Source organism: Montipora capricornis, chromosome 9 (genome assembly GCF_036669925.1).
Source record: "Montipora capricornis isolate CH-2021 chromosome 9, ASM3666992v2, whole genome shotgun sequence".
Taxonomy (NCBI): Eukaryota; Metazoa; Cnidaria; class Anthozoa; order Scleractinia; family Acroporidae; genus Montipora; species Montipora capricornis.
Genome location: NC_090891.1, coordinates 17903238 through 17918578, shown reverse-complemented (window position 1 = coordinate 17918578; position 15341 = coordinate 17903238). Strand labels below are relative to the sequence as shown.

Below are 15341 nucleotides of genomic sequence, written 5' to 3'. Positions count from 1 at the left end.
AACTTCACAGTGATATTTAAACAAAATTGAAGAATGTAAAAAGCAATAATGTATTCACTGGGAAACTAAAACCAGCGCACAGATGACCGAGCTTAACTAAGGGTGCGTGTTTTTTTGGGAAAATCCAAAAAACGGATGTCTGATCTCGAATCAATGGATTCTTCAGCGTCAAAAAAAAAAACGCAAAATCCGAAAAAGGATTATTTTCCATGAACGCAAACAAACAAACCCAGAGTTGCGAGCAAATTTTAGAAACAACAAAAAATAGTGGTTAAGTTTCTTTTGGAGAAATTCATAAATGAAAATGCCATTTGTAAAAAAAATACCTTAGCGATCGATAAAAAGAAATGACGAAAAACATGCTTTTTTCGCTGTAGGGAAGGTGCTAACAATATTATTGCTGTCAAGAAACTTTTAGTGTAATTTCTGGTGTGAAATTTGCAGGAAACCTAATTATTTTCGACCTATTAATTCATGTCTTCCATCGAACGGTAAAAATGGCGCGAGAAAAATATTTGGGCTGAACTGTCACGTACGGTAGCTGTTGTGTATCATTTTTTGCATGGGAAACCGCTTGTCAAAAATACTTTTTTCAAATCCTTTCCAAAAAAACACTGAACTGATGAATCTCAAAAATCCGGATTTAGATTTGACCGAAGTAACCTCCTTGTACGCGTCAGACTTTCCTTTCAATGACTTTTGCAAACTCGCTCGAGATGCAGAAACAATAAGAAAAAAAAATGTTTGGCAAAAGAGAAATGAAGCGTATTCCCTGTAGATAAGAATACAGACCACGCTAAACCACATTTCGATTTGTTTTTTACCACAATATGAACGTCAAAGGAATGTTTTTTCTTTTTCAGGGCGCGAGCTGAAAAGGCATTGCGCGACACATTGACGCGTGTGGTATGGACCCTTATCGACAACGGCAAATTAGCCAATCAGATTGCGAGAGTAGCAGCAATTGTGATAAAATACTCAGTTCCTACCGTGTACTTTGCCGTTAAAATTTCTCATGTATTGCTACTTCTCTAAATAAACGGGTCAGACAATAAAAATACATTTCGGTAGTTTGGTCCACTTTGGCCTCGTTACCCCCCCCCCCCCCCCCCACCTAAAATCCTGGTTACGGGCCTGCTGAGTTCGAATTAAGCAAAAAACGTCAGTGGCTTCATAGCTCAGTTGGTTAGAGCGTCGCACGGGACTCGCGAGGTCAAGGGTTCAAACCCCGTTGAAGTCCTGAATTTTTCAGGCTTCTCTACGCAATTGCAAAAATTGCGCTCATAACTGCGAAGATCATAGCTTCACTTGATTTCATATCCGCAGTTCATATATGATTCATTTCATATACCATTTCATTACTAATGTAACTGTAATTGCTACGCTCTCTACGGCTCCATAAACGTTCAGTATCTTGTTTGTCAAACACTTTTGTTATGCCGCCCAACTGAAATACGTTTTCCGATTGGAGCAGAACGTGTCTCGTGTCATGATTCAAAACTCACTAACTCCCTAGGGAAACAACGACTTGAACTTTAGACTCGCGCAACTTTGAAACAGCGGCAAATTCCGTGTCACAATCCGTGTATTGTTCTATTTTGAGTTAGGAGGTGTAACACAACACTTGATGAATGGTCCCACGGGGAATAGTGAGTTTTAATTCGTTTCCCCTCGGCTTTGCCTCGAGGAACATTTAGGGTCGAGGGGAAACAAAACTCACTGTTTCCCTTGGCGCCAGTCATTCAGTGCTTGATATCTACTACTTCTCGTAGGTGGATTTGGCCAGATCAGTGACGCTAGTGCTTACGAGAATTCTTCCTGAATGTCACGCGGACCTTCGTGAAAAATTATATTTTTAAATTCATTGCACAATAAAAGGCTAAAATATATTGCATCAACAATACCATGCCACAGCACTCCAAAATCCGAAATTCTGGTGAATAAAATGTTCCATCCTTAGTTTCAATCTTTTTCTTGAGGTCACCAGGAAGTTATTTGCTCTTATCACGGCTAACTAAACACGTATCTTAGATTAATCATGTCTACGAAACTTTACACGCTCGAAAAAATCGAGAGCGACTGGTTGATTCGTTTTGTTCGTCATGTGTTCTTTAGTTCGTTCATTTATGATACTCAGCGAAATGGGTTTTTATAATCTTGATATCACTCAACTGAGCCTCGCCGTACGTGAAGTGCACTCGCTAATATCTAAGGACAACGAGTTAAAGCTCATTATGTACAGCCAGCCAATTGTTAGACAGTTTCAGCGCGCTTTCAGCTCGACAGGAACACGTTACTTGAAGGAAAGGTTTCGCCGAGGCAAGAACGTATTGCATGCGCATGCGCTTAGGCAATCATGAAAAATACTCACGTTGGGGCTCTGAAAAATATTCGAACTGGAGCCAAGTAAATCAATAGAAAATGTCTGGACTTACTCTCAACTCTAAGCCCAAAGTGGTTTTCAGGGATGTTTTTATCCTTTCGGCAACAATACTTTTCGGAAGACAGTAATTAGAAAATGAAACGGTTTTAGTGAATGCGTAAACAGGAACCTTTACATGTAGAATCAAAATTTACCAAGTTAAATATAGCACGACAGAAAAAAACGAAGACTTCATGATTTTCGCCAACTGTCTATATTTCATCACCATGTTTTGTATCTCGGCGAAATCACAGAGAAATGGTAAATTCCAAGCTTTGATTAAATTGCCTTGGCCCGAAGGGCAAAACGATGAGTGATTTCTCTGCGTTTCTTTTGACGCAATCGGAATGTTCGAAGCGAATCTCAGATCATTCTTCTTAACCGAGTAGCTTATATGTCGCAATAATTCACTCCGACTGGCAATCATTCAAGTTCATATCTCTTCTGCGATGACTGTTCGCAATAAAACACTGATCAAAAAAGTTATGCGCCCACCGCGTTCAAAAATCTGTGGTAACGTTCCAGTCCAGCTATTCATAAAATTCACTTGATTTCCGATCCACGTACGGATGCACATGTTTTTTTTGTAACTAAAAAACGAGAAGACATCACTTAAGCAACCCTCATCACAAAGCAACACCTCTTCATATGCAACCAATTCTGGGAAAAGAGATCTGTGTTTGATCTGTGTCGATTTCTTCCTCCGCTGAATCGTCATGTGATCAAAACTGACCAATCAGAGTAGTCGTTGGAATAATGCAGACTTCCGTGTTGCGAAGGCAAATTTCAAGTGGTTCGGAGTAACTTAGATGCCTTGTTTCATGCATTAAATCAACCAGATGTAAAGGAATCCAGCGATATTCATGACAAAAATGGAGAAAGGCGAAGTTGTTATGTCGGGATATCTTATTAAATCGCCTCCTGCAACAAAGATACGCAATCTTCGCTCGGTAAGTGAAATGGCAATCCGTTGTATACGTATGTATATTGTACGCTCGTGCATCGGAATGAAAGTTCGGTGGAGCGATTCTTTGCACAAAACGGTGCTTTGCTTTACGTTTTCAAGTAACTCTTAAGACAGTTGGGTGAATTCGACTAGGACTAATAACATGTGGATTAATGCAGTAAATTTTCCTTTCTGTTTCGGAGAGGTGGACAAATCCAAGCTTAATGTGAATACCATTGTTTTCATCAACGTCTTAATTTTGTGGGCGATGATCCGACATCCAAACTAATTTTATCTTGCAATGCCACAATTTCCAAATGCTGGGAATGATGAATAGAGCTGTAGATCTTATGCTTTTGACGCAGATCGGCCGCAAACTATCTTTCACGAACATGCTTTTCAACGACTTCCGCAGGTTGAGCATTAATACAATGTAAATTCTTCCGAAGTTAGTGATCAAGCACGGGGTTATGACATGAATTGTTGAATAACGCACCATCCTGTTCATCTTTTAAAAGTTATCTTTGAACCATTGTGAAATCTTACCATTGTTGCTCGAAGTCAGCATGATTATCTCGTTAATTGCTCTCTAGAAATAACTTAAAGTTATTTTTCTCTGAAAAGGGCAATTTGCTATTTCTAAATCATAGAAAGCACACTCTAGTTTTTTTGAAAATCAAACAATTAATTAGGATCACGAATGGTAATTAGATGACTAGAATTGCTAGTCTGCCTTTCAATTTGGGATGCATGGTAATAAGAAATTAAAACTGCCCAGCTTTTAGGTATATTATGTATCCAGACAACTTGCCCTCTTGGCTGATGGTTAACCACAGACTTGAGATATATACAAACAGCTGAAGCAGCCCTGGGCGTAGCCGCGATTTCTCAAGGGGGGGGGGGGGGGTAAGTCACACTGTGTCAAACAGAGGGTACTCACCAGATTGTGTCGTTTTCGCCATCTGAATATAAGGCTTACAAGGGGGGAGGGGGGGGGGGGTCATGGACCCCAGGTCTCCAGGGCCAATTTGCAAGGAAACAAAAGAATACTAAAATAGCGGCCATTTTGGATTAAGGTGTATGGAGGTTACTTTCATTGGTAGTTTTAGAGTGACTTATTTGTAAAATAGTTACTGGGGCATTTTTATTGTTCTGTTGTACATAAAACTAATAATTGCACCAATACCAACAAGTTGTTGCAACCTTACATGTACTCAAACTAGAAACAGTTGCATGTATGCAATTTAAACATACAATAATTGCAGCATGGATAATCCTTGTATTGTAGTACCTATGACATTGTGCCATCACCCAGGGCAAGAGACACTTATGATTGTAGTCATGGAAAAAGTTCTGGCAATGGCCGTGGTTACATGTATGTCAGTAAATGTCAAATTTTTGAAATGATCAGAGTTGAAATTGCATTATAATTTAAAATTTAATATTAACCCCAAGAAAGCCAATCAAATGTGATCTCTTGATGGTGCCGTGGGTGAATTTTTGGCCATCTTTTGGATTTTTCTTAGAATCGACTGCAATTGTGCGAATGACCTAGTATTGAACTTAACAGCATTACCCTCTAGACTTTACTATTTGATTTTTGATTCTATTTCAAGCTAAAACACTCTTAGCAGTGTCACTGAAATTAAAAACAAAAGAAATGAGTGATGGTAAGGTACATTTGAAGAACTGTCAGTGCAGGTGAATGAGAATAGAATTTCTCTGTTGAGAAGCAATCTTAAAAATGCTAATACCATACAAATCACTTTTATTTGGTTACATTATCTGTTTACGGCAATTCAATCTATGGAGAAGGAATACTTAGCGATAAAATATCCTCTCAATTTCCTGGTTCAATTTGGAATAAACAGTCATAACTTTGTCAAATTTCACTCACCTGTTGGTCCTTGAATACTGACTTATGCTTCATGTATTTGAATTTGGAGTTAAAATCATATACCCGTATACGTGTAACCAAAATGATTGTAATGAATAAAGTGAGATCAGATTTCCACTGAGGTAGCATAATTTACACTGTGACTAAAACATAAGATTAAGTTTCAACCTAACCACCTCAGTGACATTTGATTCCTTGGGTAGCTTTAATATACATGTAAATGCTTTCAAGGAAATGTACATGTAAGGAGGTTGTGGAAATTCGGAGGGGAATTGACAATTTCTGATTTCTCTTCATAGAATTTTTTGCATGTTTGAGTATTTTGCTTCTCAACTGCAAGAGATTACTTTCTACATACTCCGATCTCCCTGCAATTTAATATTAATTAAAATAACTTATTAATAAGGTCTCGGTAAAGGAAAATGAGTTGTCTGCGGAAAAATGAATTTGTTGCGCCCCTATTTTTCGTATAGGTTCAAACCATATACATGTATCATATTAAAGCTAATAAACTGAATTATTTAAATAAAGTTTTAAACTCTCATCTCATATTTAATTTGGGCAGAAAAAGTGCCGTAAAATCAGTCTCCGAAGACAAACGGAAAATTCTTCACACCATTATTTGGGGTAGTACAATCATCTGTTAGAACTAAAAATTTGGAAGCAGTATCTTAAAACCCGTCAGGACAGGAGGTCCAAGAAGTTGTAATTTTGGCATCGAAATAAACCCCTAGGAAATCGAACTTGAAGATTTCACGTGCAGTTCACGGTCTGTGGAATAACTCTGCCCCCTACTTTAACGCCAGTTATACTGAGCCAATCAGCATTCGGGCACATGCTAAGGTAGCAGATCGCGCGTGAAGGCTGCTGGGGGGGGGGGGCGGGGAGGGGGTGTAGGCGACCTGTTAGTAATGCTATTAGTTAGTTGGAAGTCTACTATCCTATGTAATAGACCATTTTCGAATTCGCACGGCTGGACTGGATCTAGCATGAAATGGAGGCTAATGCAGGCAAATCTTTTCCAATGCAAATTAATTTGCCTGCATTAGCCTCCATTTCATGCTAGATCCAGACCAACCGTTAGAATACGAAACTGGCCTATTGAGTGAGCAAGTTAAGATAAGAGGAAAAATATGTGTAGGCGCTCTCAGTGCATGCATACATGTACATGTACTACATGTTGATTACTGCTGCAGTTCACTTTGGAATTCAGTTCTTAGCAAAATGGCCTGATGCTTTTATTATCTTTTTTTTTTTTTTTTTTGTATTTGGTAATTACAGATTCCAGGGGAATCAATTAAGCGGACACCCTTGAGACCTTGCCAAGTGTTCCCTTAATAGAGGTCTGCATAAATTGCTTAATATTCGTTAATTATTAGCACATTAAACGCTTTTTATCCAATCAAAAAACAACATTGCAGATTGTTAAACAGCTCTCCTGAGTTTAGGTTCGAGGTCAACTTAAATGTATCTAATGTTTCTCAGTTTTCAAAACAGCAGCGATGTATGATACTATACTTAAGCAATAGAGGACTTTTTCGGTGTTTACATAGCCTCATCTAAACACAAAGGGGAGTTGAGAGAATTCGAGACAGTTATGAAAACCAGAGATGCAGTCAAGGGTTTGCCTAACTGTCAATAATTCTCCCAACTCCCTTAAGTGTTCAGATGAGGCTATGTAAACACAGGAAAGTCCTCTATTGCTTTTATAAGATATTTTTCAAAAGATATTTGACAAATGAAAGGAAAATGAAATTTTTTGTACTTCGTTATTGAAACAGATTTCCTTGATACCCATATTTCCTACTAGCCAATCAAAGCAACACATATATATATATATATATTAGTCCTTATTGCCCCTAATGGGGCATAGGGCCGCCACATAACCCAACACATAACCAATCAAAATTTGCATGATGTCACAGCCATTTTTACATACTCTCATTTAAACACAGCTTTTGACCAATGAGAGTGTGCGTACTATCCTAATTGTTTTATAAATATATTTTGCATTTTCTCTAAGTGTCACTGTGATAGTCGTGTCGTCACATTATTTTCCAGTGAAATTATAAACACACTGGCTTGCTTCTGGTTTTGAAGAACCATTTCCTGCAGCAGATCTGTTGACTTTGAAAGGACCAGTGAACTGAAAGCTTCTCACTGCCTTTAGATCTTGCATATTCCCGAGCCTTTTCTGTGGTTTGTAGCACTTCTCAAGTCGATTAAATTTCTGCAGCTTTCTCTTTCTCTTCTTTGACACACAATGCTTTTGCTCTTTTGTTGTCCGCAAACAACATTAATTTTCTCGTCAACAAGGCTGTATTAAATAAGTTATTGTTTTTTGGCTTAAGGGTCCCCTTAATAGAGGTTTTTAATAATTATATAGAAATATTAGAAAAATAAAATGTATTTTGGTGTCTGCACCTGCTTAATAGAGGTGCCCACTGAATAGAGTTTGTTCTTAAGAGAAAATAATATAAGATGTTTTTTTCGGGACCAGACGAAAAATAATGTCTGTAGAGGGTGTCCGCTAAATGGGGGGCTTTATAGAGATTTCACTGTACATGCATCTTTTCTCTTGTCTGGTATGGAAGTTGTTTGAATTCATGAAACAAGGAGTGCTTTTTTTCAGACTTTTGTAGATTTGTACACAGAACAAATCTTTTGTACATGTACAGTACTCATGGTTTTACATAGTACAATGTATTGCTTTTTCTTGTCTCTAATAAAGTTCTCTCCTATCTCTTGCAGTGGACAAAACGTTATTTTGTTTTGCATGCAAACAAATTGCTATATTATTACAAGAATGAAAGGGAAAAAAGACCAGTCAAGGAGCCGATAATGCTGGCTAATTGCAAATGTGTCGATGCAAAATTGAATCATGAAAGGTTCGAGTTTGTATTCAGTATTGTCACTCCCCAGAGAATTTACTATCTTGTGGCTGGAACACAAGGGGAGATGGAGGAATGGGTTGACAAACTTATTGGAGTTTGTGGTTTCAGAAGGACAGACCAACACTCTCATGGTAAGTGTAATAAAATCAAAAAAATAAATAATCGATCACCAGGCCTCGGTTGTTCAAAAGGTGGGTAGCATTATCAGCTGGATAAATCACTATCCAGCAGATAAACACTAACAAAACCAATTGAGTTATCCGTTGCATAGTGATTTATCCAGTGGATAGCGCTATCCACCCTTCGAACAACTGGAGCCAGCAGTCTATGCAAAATTGTGCAAGCAGTAGCATGTTACACATAACATGCACATTAACTGGTGCTTCTGTGGTGTTTCTGGAGCTGGTCATGTTTCCCAGGGGTTTCTGAACTAAGTCTTGGCTTGCTTGGGGCATAGCCTTTAATGCATACATGTAATTTTGTTTTTAAGACAGACAGTGATAATTGAGGGCTCTCCGTAACTTTCTGTTATAAATTAAAGATTACAAGCAATATGTTCATGTATTAGCCAGTCACGTTCCAATGTGTACTATATGAGTACTAAGGGTATTGACTTAAAGGTTCAGAGAAAGATGGAGCAAAAATCTAGCATCAAACACAAATGGAAATGTGTTTTTAGTAAATTGCGAGTTTCATGGAATAATTTAGCCCAACATACATTCTTAGCATTCAAGGCACTTTCCTGTTTTTTAGATGTAAACTCCACTGCAACACAGGATGAACATGTTCCTGCAGCACAACCTCAGCCGACAATTGCCTCGCGACAACTGCCTCGCGTTTCATCATCAGGATCAAGCTTGACATCACCAACTGGGCCTTGTCCACTTTCCATTCCTAAGCACTTCATGGATGTACAAAACAAACGAAGGGCAACAAGTGATCCTCCTGACCCCTTCTCTGCAGAAGCTCCTCAGAATCACAGGGAAAGGATGCGTAGACAATCCGAGCAGATTGGGAGTGCCATGTGTTCTGGTGGAAATCAAATGACTCAAAGTAAGGCCCGTCTATCAGGAAACCTGACAGAAAATTATGATGATGTCCCAAGTCCAAGACCTTACAATTCAGTGTTCAATCTTCCATCACCAAAGAGCAATGCAGGGAATCACTTGTTTTCTAAGGACTATGATGCAGTTCCTGATCCACGCCCAGTCTCTCAAGGAAGTGACAGATCATCACAAGATGTCTATGACTTGGTTCCTGCTCCCAGACCATTGTCTTCATCTAGTCAGGATGGGCAAAGTCTGTATGATGTTCCTCTAAAGGTGTTGGATGCAGAGGACGTTGACATTGCTCCACCTGTACACCGACCAATAGCTCCAAAACCAAGTAATGGCCCATCTCCAAATTATGATGTTTTGCCACCAAGTCACTCAGCACTAAAAGTACGAGAGAGTGTTTATGATGTTCTTCCACCAGGAAGGGTAGTGGAAGAAGAAAACTACGATGTTGTTCCTCATAACCAGAGACCAGTTGCCCCCATTCAAACAGGGCCTTCAAATGAAAATTACGATGTTGTGCCAAAGAAACCAGCCTATATGCGAGGAAAATTATGATATTGTTCCTCCTACGAGGCCAGTTGCACCAAAACCAAACTGTTTGCAACAAAAAGACCCCCAAGAACTTTATGATATTTTACCAAGGAGGGACTCTTTACACAGATTATATGATGCTCAAAATGCATACGATACCCCTCAAGCTAGAAATGAATCAACAGAGGAAAACTATGACATTGTCCCTCCTGTATGCAGAGAACCTTCCTCAAAACCCAGTAACAGTCCTGCATCTCAAGAGAATTATGATGTTGTTCCAATACCAAGACCATCACATGAAACCTATGACATTGTGCCATCACCCAGGGCAAGAGACACTTATGATTTAGTACCATCTTTGAGGGCAAAAGAAGGAGCAAGTTGTAACGGACATGAGCAATGTTTTTCTGACACTTATGCTGTCCCACCAAACTTACAGTCACCCAGTGATAATGAGTGGGTGCCCAAAAGGCCTTCACCGTACCGACCTGCTAAAGATCCATATGACCCTCTCCCAAACACTAATCGTCCAGTGAGTGCAGATTCAGGACTGAATGCCTCATTCACAAGCATTTGCTCTTTGAAGTCTGATTGTGATGATGGCCTGCAGGATAAATACAATCCTCCCTTGCCAGCCCTCCCAAATTCCAGGGACTCTGGATCTTTAAGTGATGATTCTCCAGATGATGCTGAATTAAAAGAAGTCTATGATAGGCCACCCAGCTGGGAAGAAGGTGATTCTATTTATGATGTTCCTCCGAAGAAAGAAGATATCTATGATGTGCCTCCAAGACACTCGGATGACATTCACAATACACCACCAAGCACATCAAATGATATCTATGATGTACCTCCATCATACCATAATGCAGGTAAGAAGGTCGCCTAACACTATCTAAAATACATACAGTTTGTACAATAATTAAATCTAAACGCTTCTGGTGAAAAGGCCCATAGGTGTAAGACTTACTTTGAACTTTATAGAATTGCAAACGGTGGTGTCGTGTTTGTGGAGAGTAAAGCCCAAAAATTGGGTTTTATCAAAATAATTAATTAGTCGATACATTAGTCACAGTGGCTGTCAAAATAATTCTTGACGTTTTGGGCGTAAGCCTTTCGTCTGAGTGAAGTGAGACACTTGGGTTGTTATTGGTTAATGAAGGAGATGGACCACTTCTGCCATTGAATTGTGACCATCTATAATGATTTAAATCACAAAAAGATGGATAATTTTGTGGCCTATTATTACAGCAAGGTAACAGAGAAAGTGGCAAAAATCTAAAACAGAAATTAATTTTAGTCTTCATGTAAGCACTCTGACAATCCCTGTGGAATCATTGAATGCTTCAGCACATTTTGCCATCATTAGGAAATCAGGGCTAGCTACATGTATGGAATTTTCAGCACTTATAATGCCTGGTAGATTATTGAATGATATATAAACTACAACAAATGTTCAATGGTCCTAGTGAGTAAGTTTATGGGACACCAAGGTATTGCATGGACTGTCAGAGGCTTCTCCTTTTGCCACAAGTCATTTGTGCAGGGCTAACCATGGACTTCTTATTTATTCAATATGACCAAGAGGATGTCATTATTGACAGGATTGAAGGCTTTCAAGAGCAAAGTAAAAAAAAAAAAAGACATTTACTTGGCAATGCATGGTTATTCAATATCAAAGACCAGTCATGACACACCAGTGGTAAACTGCCAATAAGAAACCCATGGTGAGAGTCATGTATAAATCAGATGACCTGATTGAAATTTGCATTATACATGTACACCGACTCCTGACATCTCGACAATACTGTAGGTGGTACATGTTGTTATAACTCTGTTGTAGATTACAACTGGTTGATTAATGATTTAAAAAATAAAAAAAAGGTCCTTATTTTACGAGCGTGTAACACCAGCCAGTGAACAGATACGCTTGTGGCCCTTGGTGCACATCTTTTACCCTCCTTCCTCCGTCGATGCTCTGTTTTATGGGTATTCATCAAAGCTCGATCAGTACAGCTACACGGATCAAAGGAAAGTCGAAACGGACTTTGAAGTGGAATAAGACAGGGATCTAACTGGCAATCTCCAGCTCAGAAGGCTGTGCACTAAGCAGCTGAGCTATGCCTGTCTCTCTGGGTGATGTAAGCACATTTCCAAGGTCTGGGTTAAGGACCCTTAAGGACCCTGCTCGAAGCATAAATGGCAAAATACTGTATGCTGTACTTTCTATTCCCAGGTTTTGAGAGTGAATCAAATACAGTTCCAGAGGTGGATCGTTCCACAAAGCGCCCTCCACAGGTCAACAGAGCTACCAAACCAAGGACAACAACCGCAAGAGACCATAGTTACTGTAACATGGCACCACCCGTTGACAGAAAGAGCAAGAACAAAAGAATATCGCTTCCCCCGACTGAACCTAGCTATGTAAACTATGGCGGTCCTCCTCCACGTCGACAGAATCTGCCTTTAGTGAAGACACTATCGGGGAACTCTTTTAGTGGACGTTTTTCAAATCAGATGAGAGAATGTCCTATAGAATTTCCAGGTGAATTTGATTACACTCCAATGGAGGCACCAACAAGATCAGAGATGACAAGATGCTACAGTTATAGCAAAGAAGAGTGCCCTAGGGCAGAAGATAATGACCAATTCTATGAGGACATGTCAGCTCTACAGATTAAAAGACATTCTGGCGAAAGGAGTAATTCTTCCTCATCATCTTCCTTAGCTGATAATGAAGACGTGTACACCCCAATGGCTCCTGTGAGTATGTTTACAAGTCATGTATTGTATTTCTTTACAGGAGCTCCCAACGTCAGGCTTCTCTACGCAATTGCTAAAATTGCGTCCATAACTGCTAGGATCATAGCTTTACTTGATTTAATTAAGCTCCATTGACAGTCCTTCTGGAAAGGACTACCAGTACATTATTTCACACAATGCACTAAGTGAATGTACATGTAAATTTAAGAGGTTGAAAAAGTCAGAGTATTTTTGTGCAGGAGGACGTAACTGTAAACTGTTATTTTAGAGGTTTAACAGATATGATTATCCACCACTAACTGCCTCGATGTGACTAGAAAAAAGAAAGGGAAAAAAATGCAAAATTTCAACCAGGATTTGCTTTTTGTATGCATTACCATAGGATGGGAGAACTGCTTTGTTGCTTCTGTTGACTTCCTCGGTCGTTCTTCTTGGAAAAGCCTGTTATTATCATCAAAATGGTTGATAATTTTGCTTTGTGCTTTTTCCAACTCGGCCATTCACTCACCGGACGCAATGGGAAACTTATTGTTTTTCAGAGCGAGCCTTTAAGCGAGGGAAACGCAAGTGAAATTTGAGTATACCATTTGATTAGCTATTAATACCATGGGTGACAAATTACGCTCATAAGACGCCATTTTGGCACTGTGGGAAAAGTTGCCATGGCAACATTGTAATTATACATTAAAGTTGAACTTTCGCGCCAAAATTAAGGAATAATTTGAACCCCCGTTTTAAGATAAATATAATTATATGCACACCAAGCCTAAACTGTGACATCTCTCAATAGTGGTAATGAGACAACAATTATCAAGAAAATCAAATTAAGATTGACAGTAATCACATAAGCCCCCAAAGTCAAGAGATGAAAAGTCTCCTACTCTTGCGAAATTCACTTAAATTAGGTGGCTCTTTGATATAAATTTGTTTGGTAGTTGGTTCCATAGATGTGTAACCTTAGACGTGAAATAATTATCGGTTATTATAAGAAGGTTGAACAAAATTACAATCTCCACTTGTTAAGTTACTATATAATGCAAAACACGATACTCAAATAAATTACATCTAGAAATGTAACTACCGGTACCTTATTATAGGAAATTTACGCTCGTGTTAATTAAGGTATTGGTAATTAACGCGTAGTGAAGGAAAATGTTCCTCCCAATAAAGGAAATTAACGCGAAAGAGGTGCTAAAAATCAAATTAAGGAAATAAACGCGACCACAATAAGATCGCTAGAAAATGAACTTGTAGAGGCAAACAGGACCAAATTTATTGTAACACACTATAAACAACTTAACAAAATCCAAAACTCAAACGATTCTCGCTATTTCGAGCGTTCTTTTCAGCGTCATCGATACCGGTGGATCTCCACCCTGATAAACAATGCAAAAAAAAACCCAAACTATCCAAAACGCAAACAGTTGACAACTGAACACAAATGTTTGTGAAAATGTCATCCTTAAACGTGTGGCGTTATTTCAGTGAAGACGAAGAGATCTCCACTCGTTCAAGGAGGCCTTGAAACACCGTTAAGCGTGGTTATCCAGTGGGGTGATTCAAGGAGTCTGGAAATTTTCAAACAGAGAACAGAGGAAGTCTCATATTCCGTCGAGAAAGGTTACGTTGACGAAAAATCCAAAGATCCAAAAATCTATCTTAGCCGAAATCCAAGAAGCAGATGTGTATGTTTCTGACAGTGACAATGACGAAGAAGCAGACATATTATAAACGATTTACTGTTTAAACTATGAGAAAATAGTGCGCAAAATAAAAAGCAACTCTTTCCAAGTTGTCAAACACGTTCGGAGTGTATTAAAAAAATTGGGACAAAAATAATGGAAATTAACGTAGCAGAAATTAACGCTCTACTTAATTAATGGTGCGGAAATTAACGCTCCACTAAATTAATGACGCGGAAATTAACGCTTACAAAAATGAAAGCGAATTTCCCGAATTCGCGTCAATTTCCTTTAATAAGGTAGGCTCATTTCCCTTGATACATTTGAATAGTAAGGAGAGTGATCGTCCATATCTTCTATATTCTAATGAATTCATACTTGCTGGAGACAAGATAGAGTTTTACTGTAATTTAAGGCATTTCCTGCGTCCTTATAATTAATGTATAGTGATTTGCAGCGTCAAGTATTTTAGTTAATGTTTTGTTTATTCCTAATAGAAGTGGGCTACAGTTTAATGTGGAGTATATATTTTACTTTGGGCCAGCTGGGGCCTGGAGCGTACTCAGAAATGATTGGTTAAAAGAAAATATTTAACATTCTGTTGTCGTGGGAATTGCATCCAGAAAATTAATAAGAAGCATGTCTAAGTGATCTAGAAAAATGTTAAAGTCAGCTACGCATGTACATGTAGGTCTGTTTGATGTATTTGAGGTTTAGGGTTGTATAGTGCTATAGGCATAGTCCCAGTTGTTCGAAGGGTTGATTGAGCTATCCACTGGATTAAATCACTATCCACTGGATAACTCAATTGGTTGTGCTGGTGTTTATCCTCTGAACAGGAATTTATCCGGTGGATAGCGTTATCAGCGCTTCAGCTCTCCCAATAATTTTGGAAAAACATTTTTTCAATTGAAAAATTACTGTTTTACTGCTTTCATAGATATGCGATAATTAATGAAGACTATCGCTAGTGAGCGTTGTGGTACGCGGTAAATTGATGTCTTCATTTAGGACATGCAATATGTCGGCCCTTCCTAGGACGTGGTTTCTATGTTTTCTCTTAAGCTCTATTATAGAAGTCGTTGTTTACTTCCATGAGTATCATCCGAAACCCAAAACTCTTGACGGAGACGGTATTGTAATCAGTG

At 38.8% G+C, this 15341-nt stretch overlaps 1 protein-coding gene across 1 annotated transcript in view; it reads left to right on the top strand.

The window, feature by feature from the left end:
* Positions 1-3151: 3151 nt before the first annotated feature.
* LOC138016719 (GRB2-associated-binding protein 1-like) overlaps positions 3152-15341 on the top strand; it is a 15579-nt gene continuing 3389 nt past the window's right edge. Inside the window, 5 exon segments of the mRNA XM_068863912.1 lie at positions 3152-3372; positions 8017-8290; positions 8913-9745; positions 9747-10620; positions 11985-12511. Coding sequence (XP_068720013.1) covers positions 3286-3372; positions 8017-8290; positions 8913-9745; positions 9747-10620; positions 11985-12511 — 2595 coding nt within the window. The 5' untranslated portion in view covers positions 3152-3285.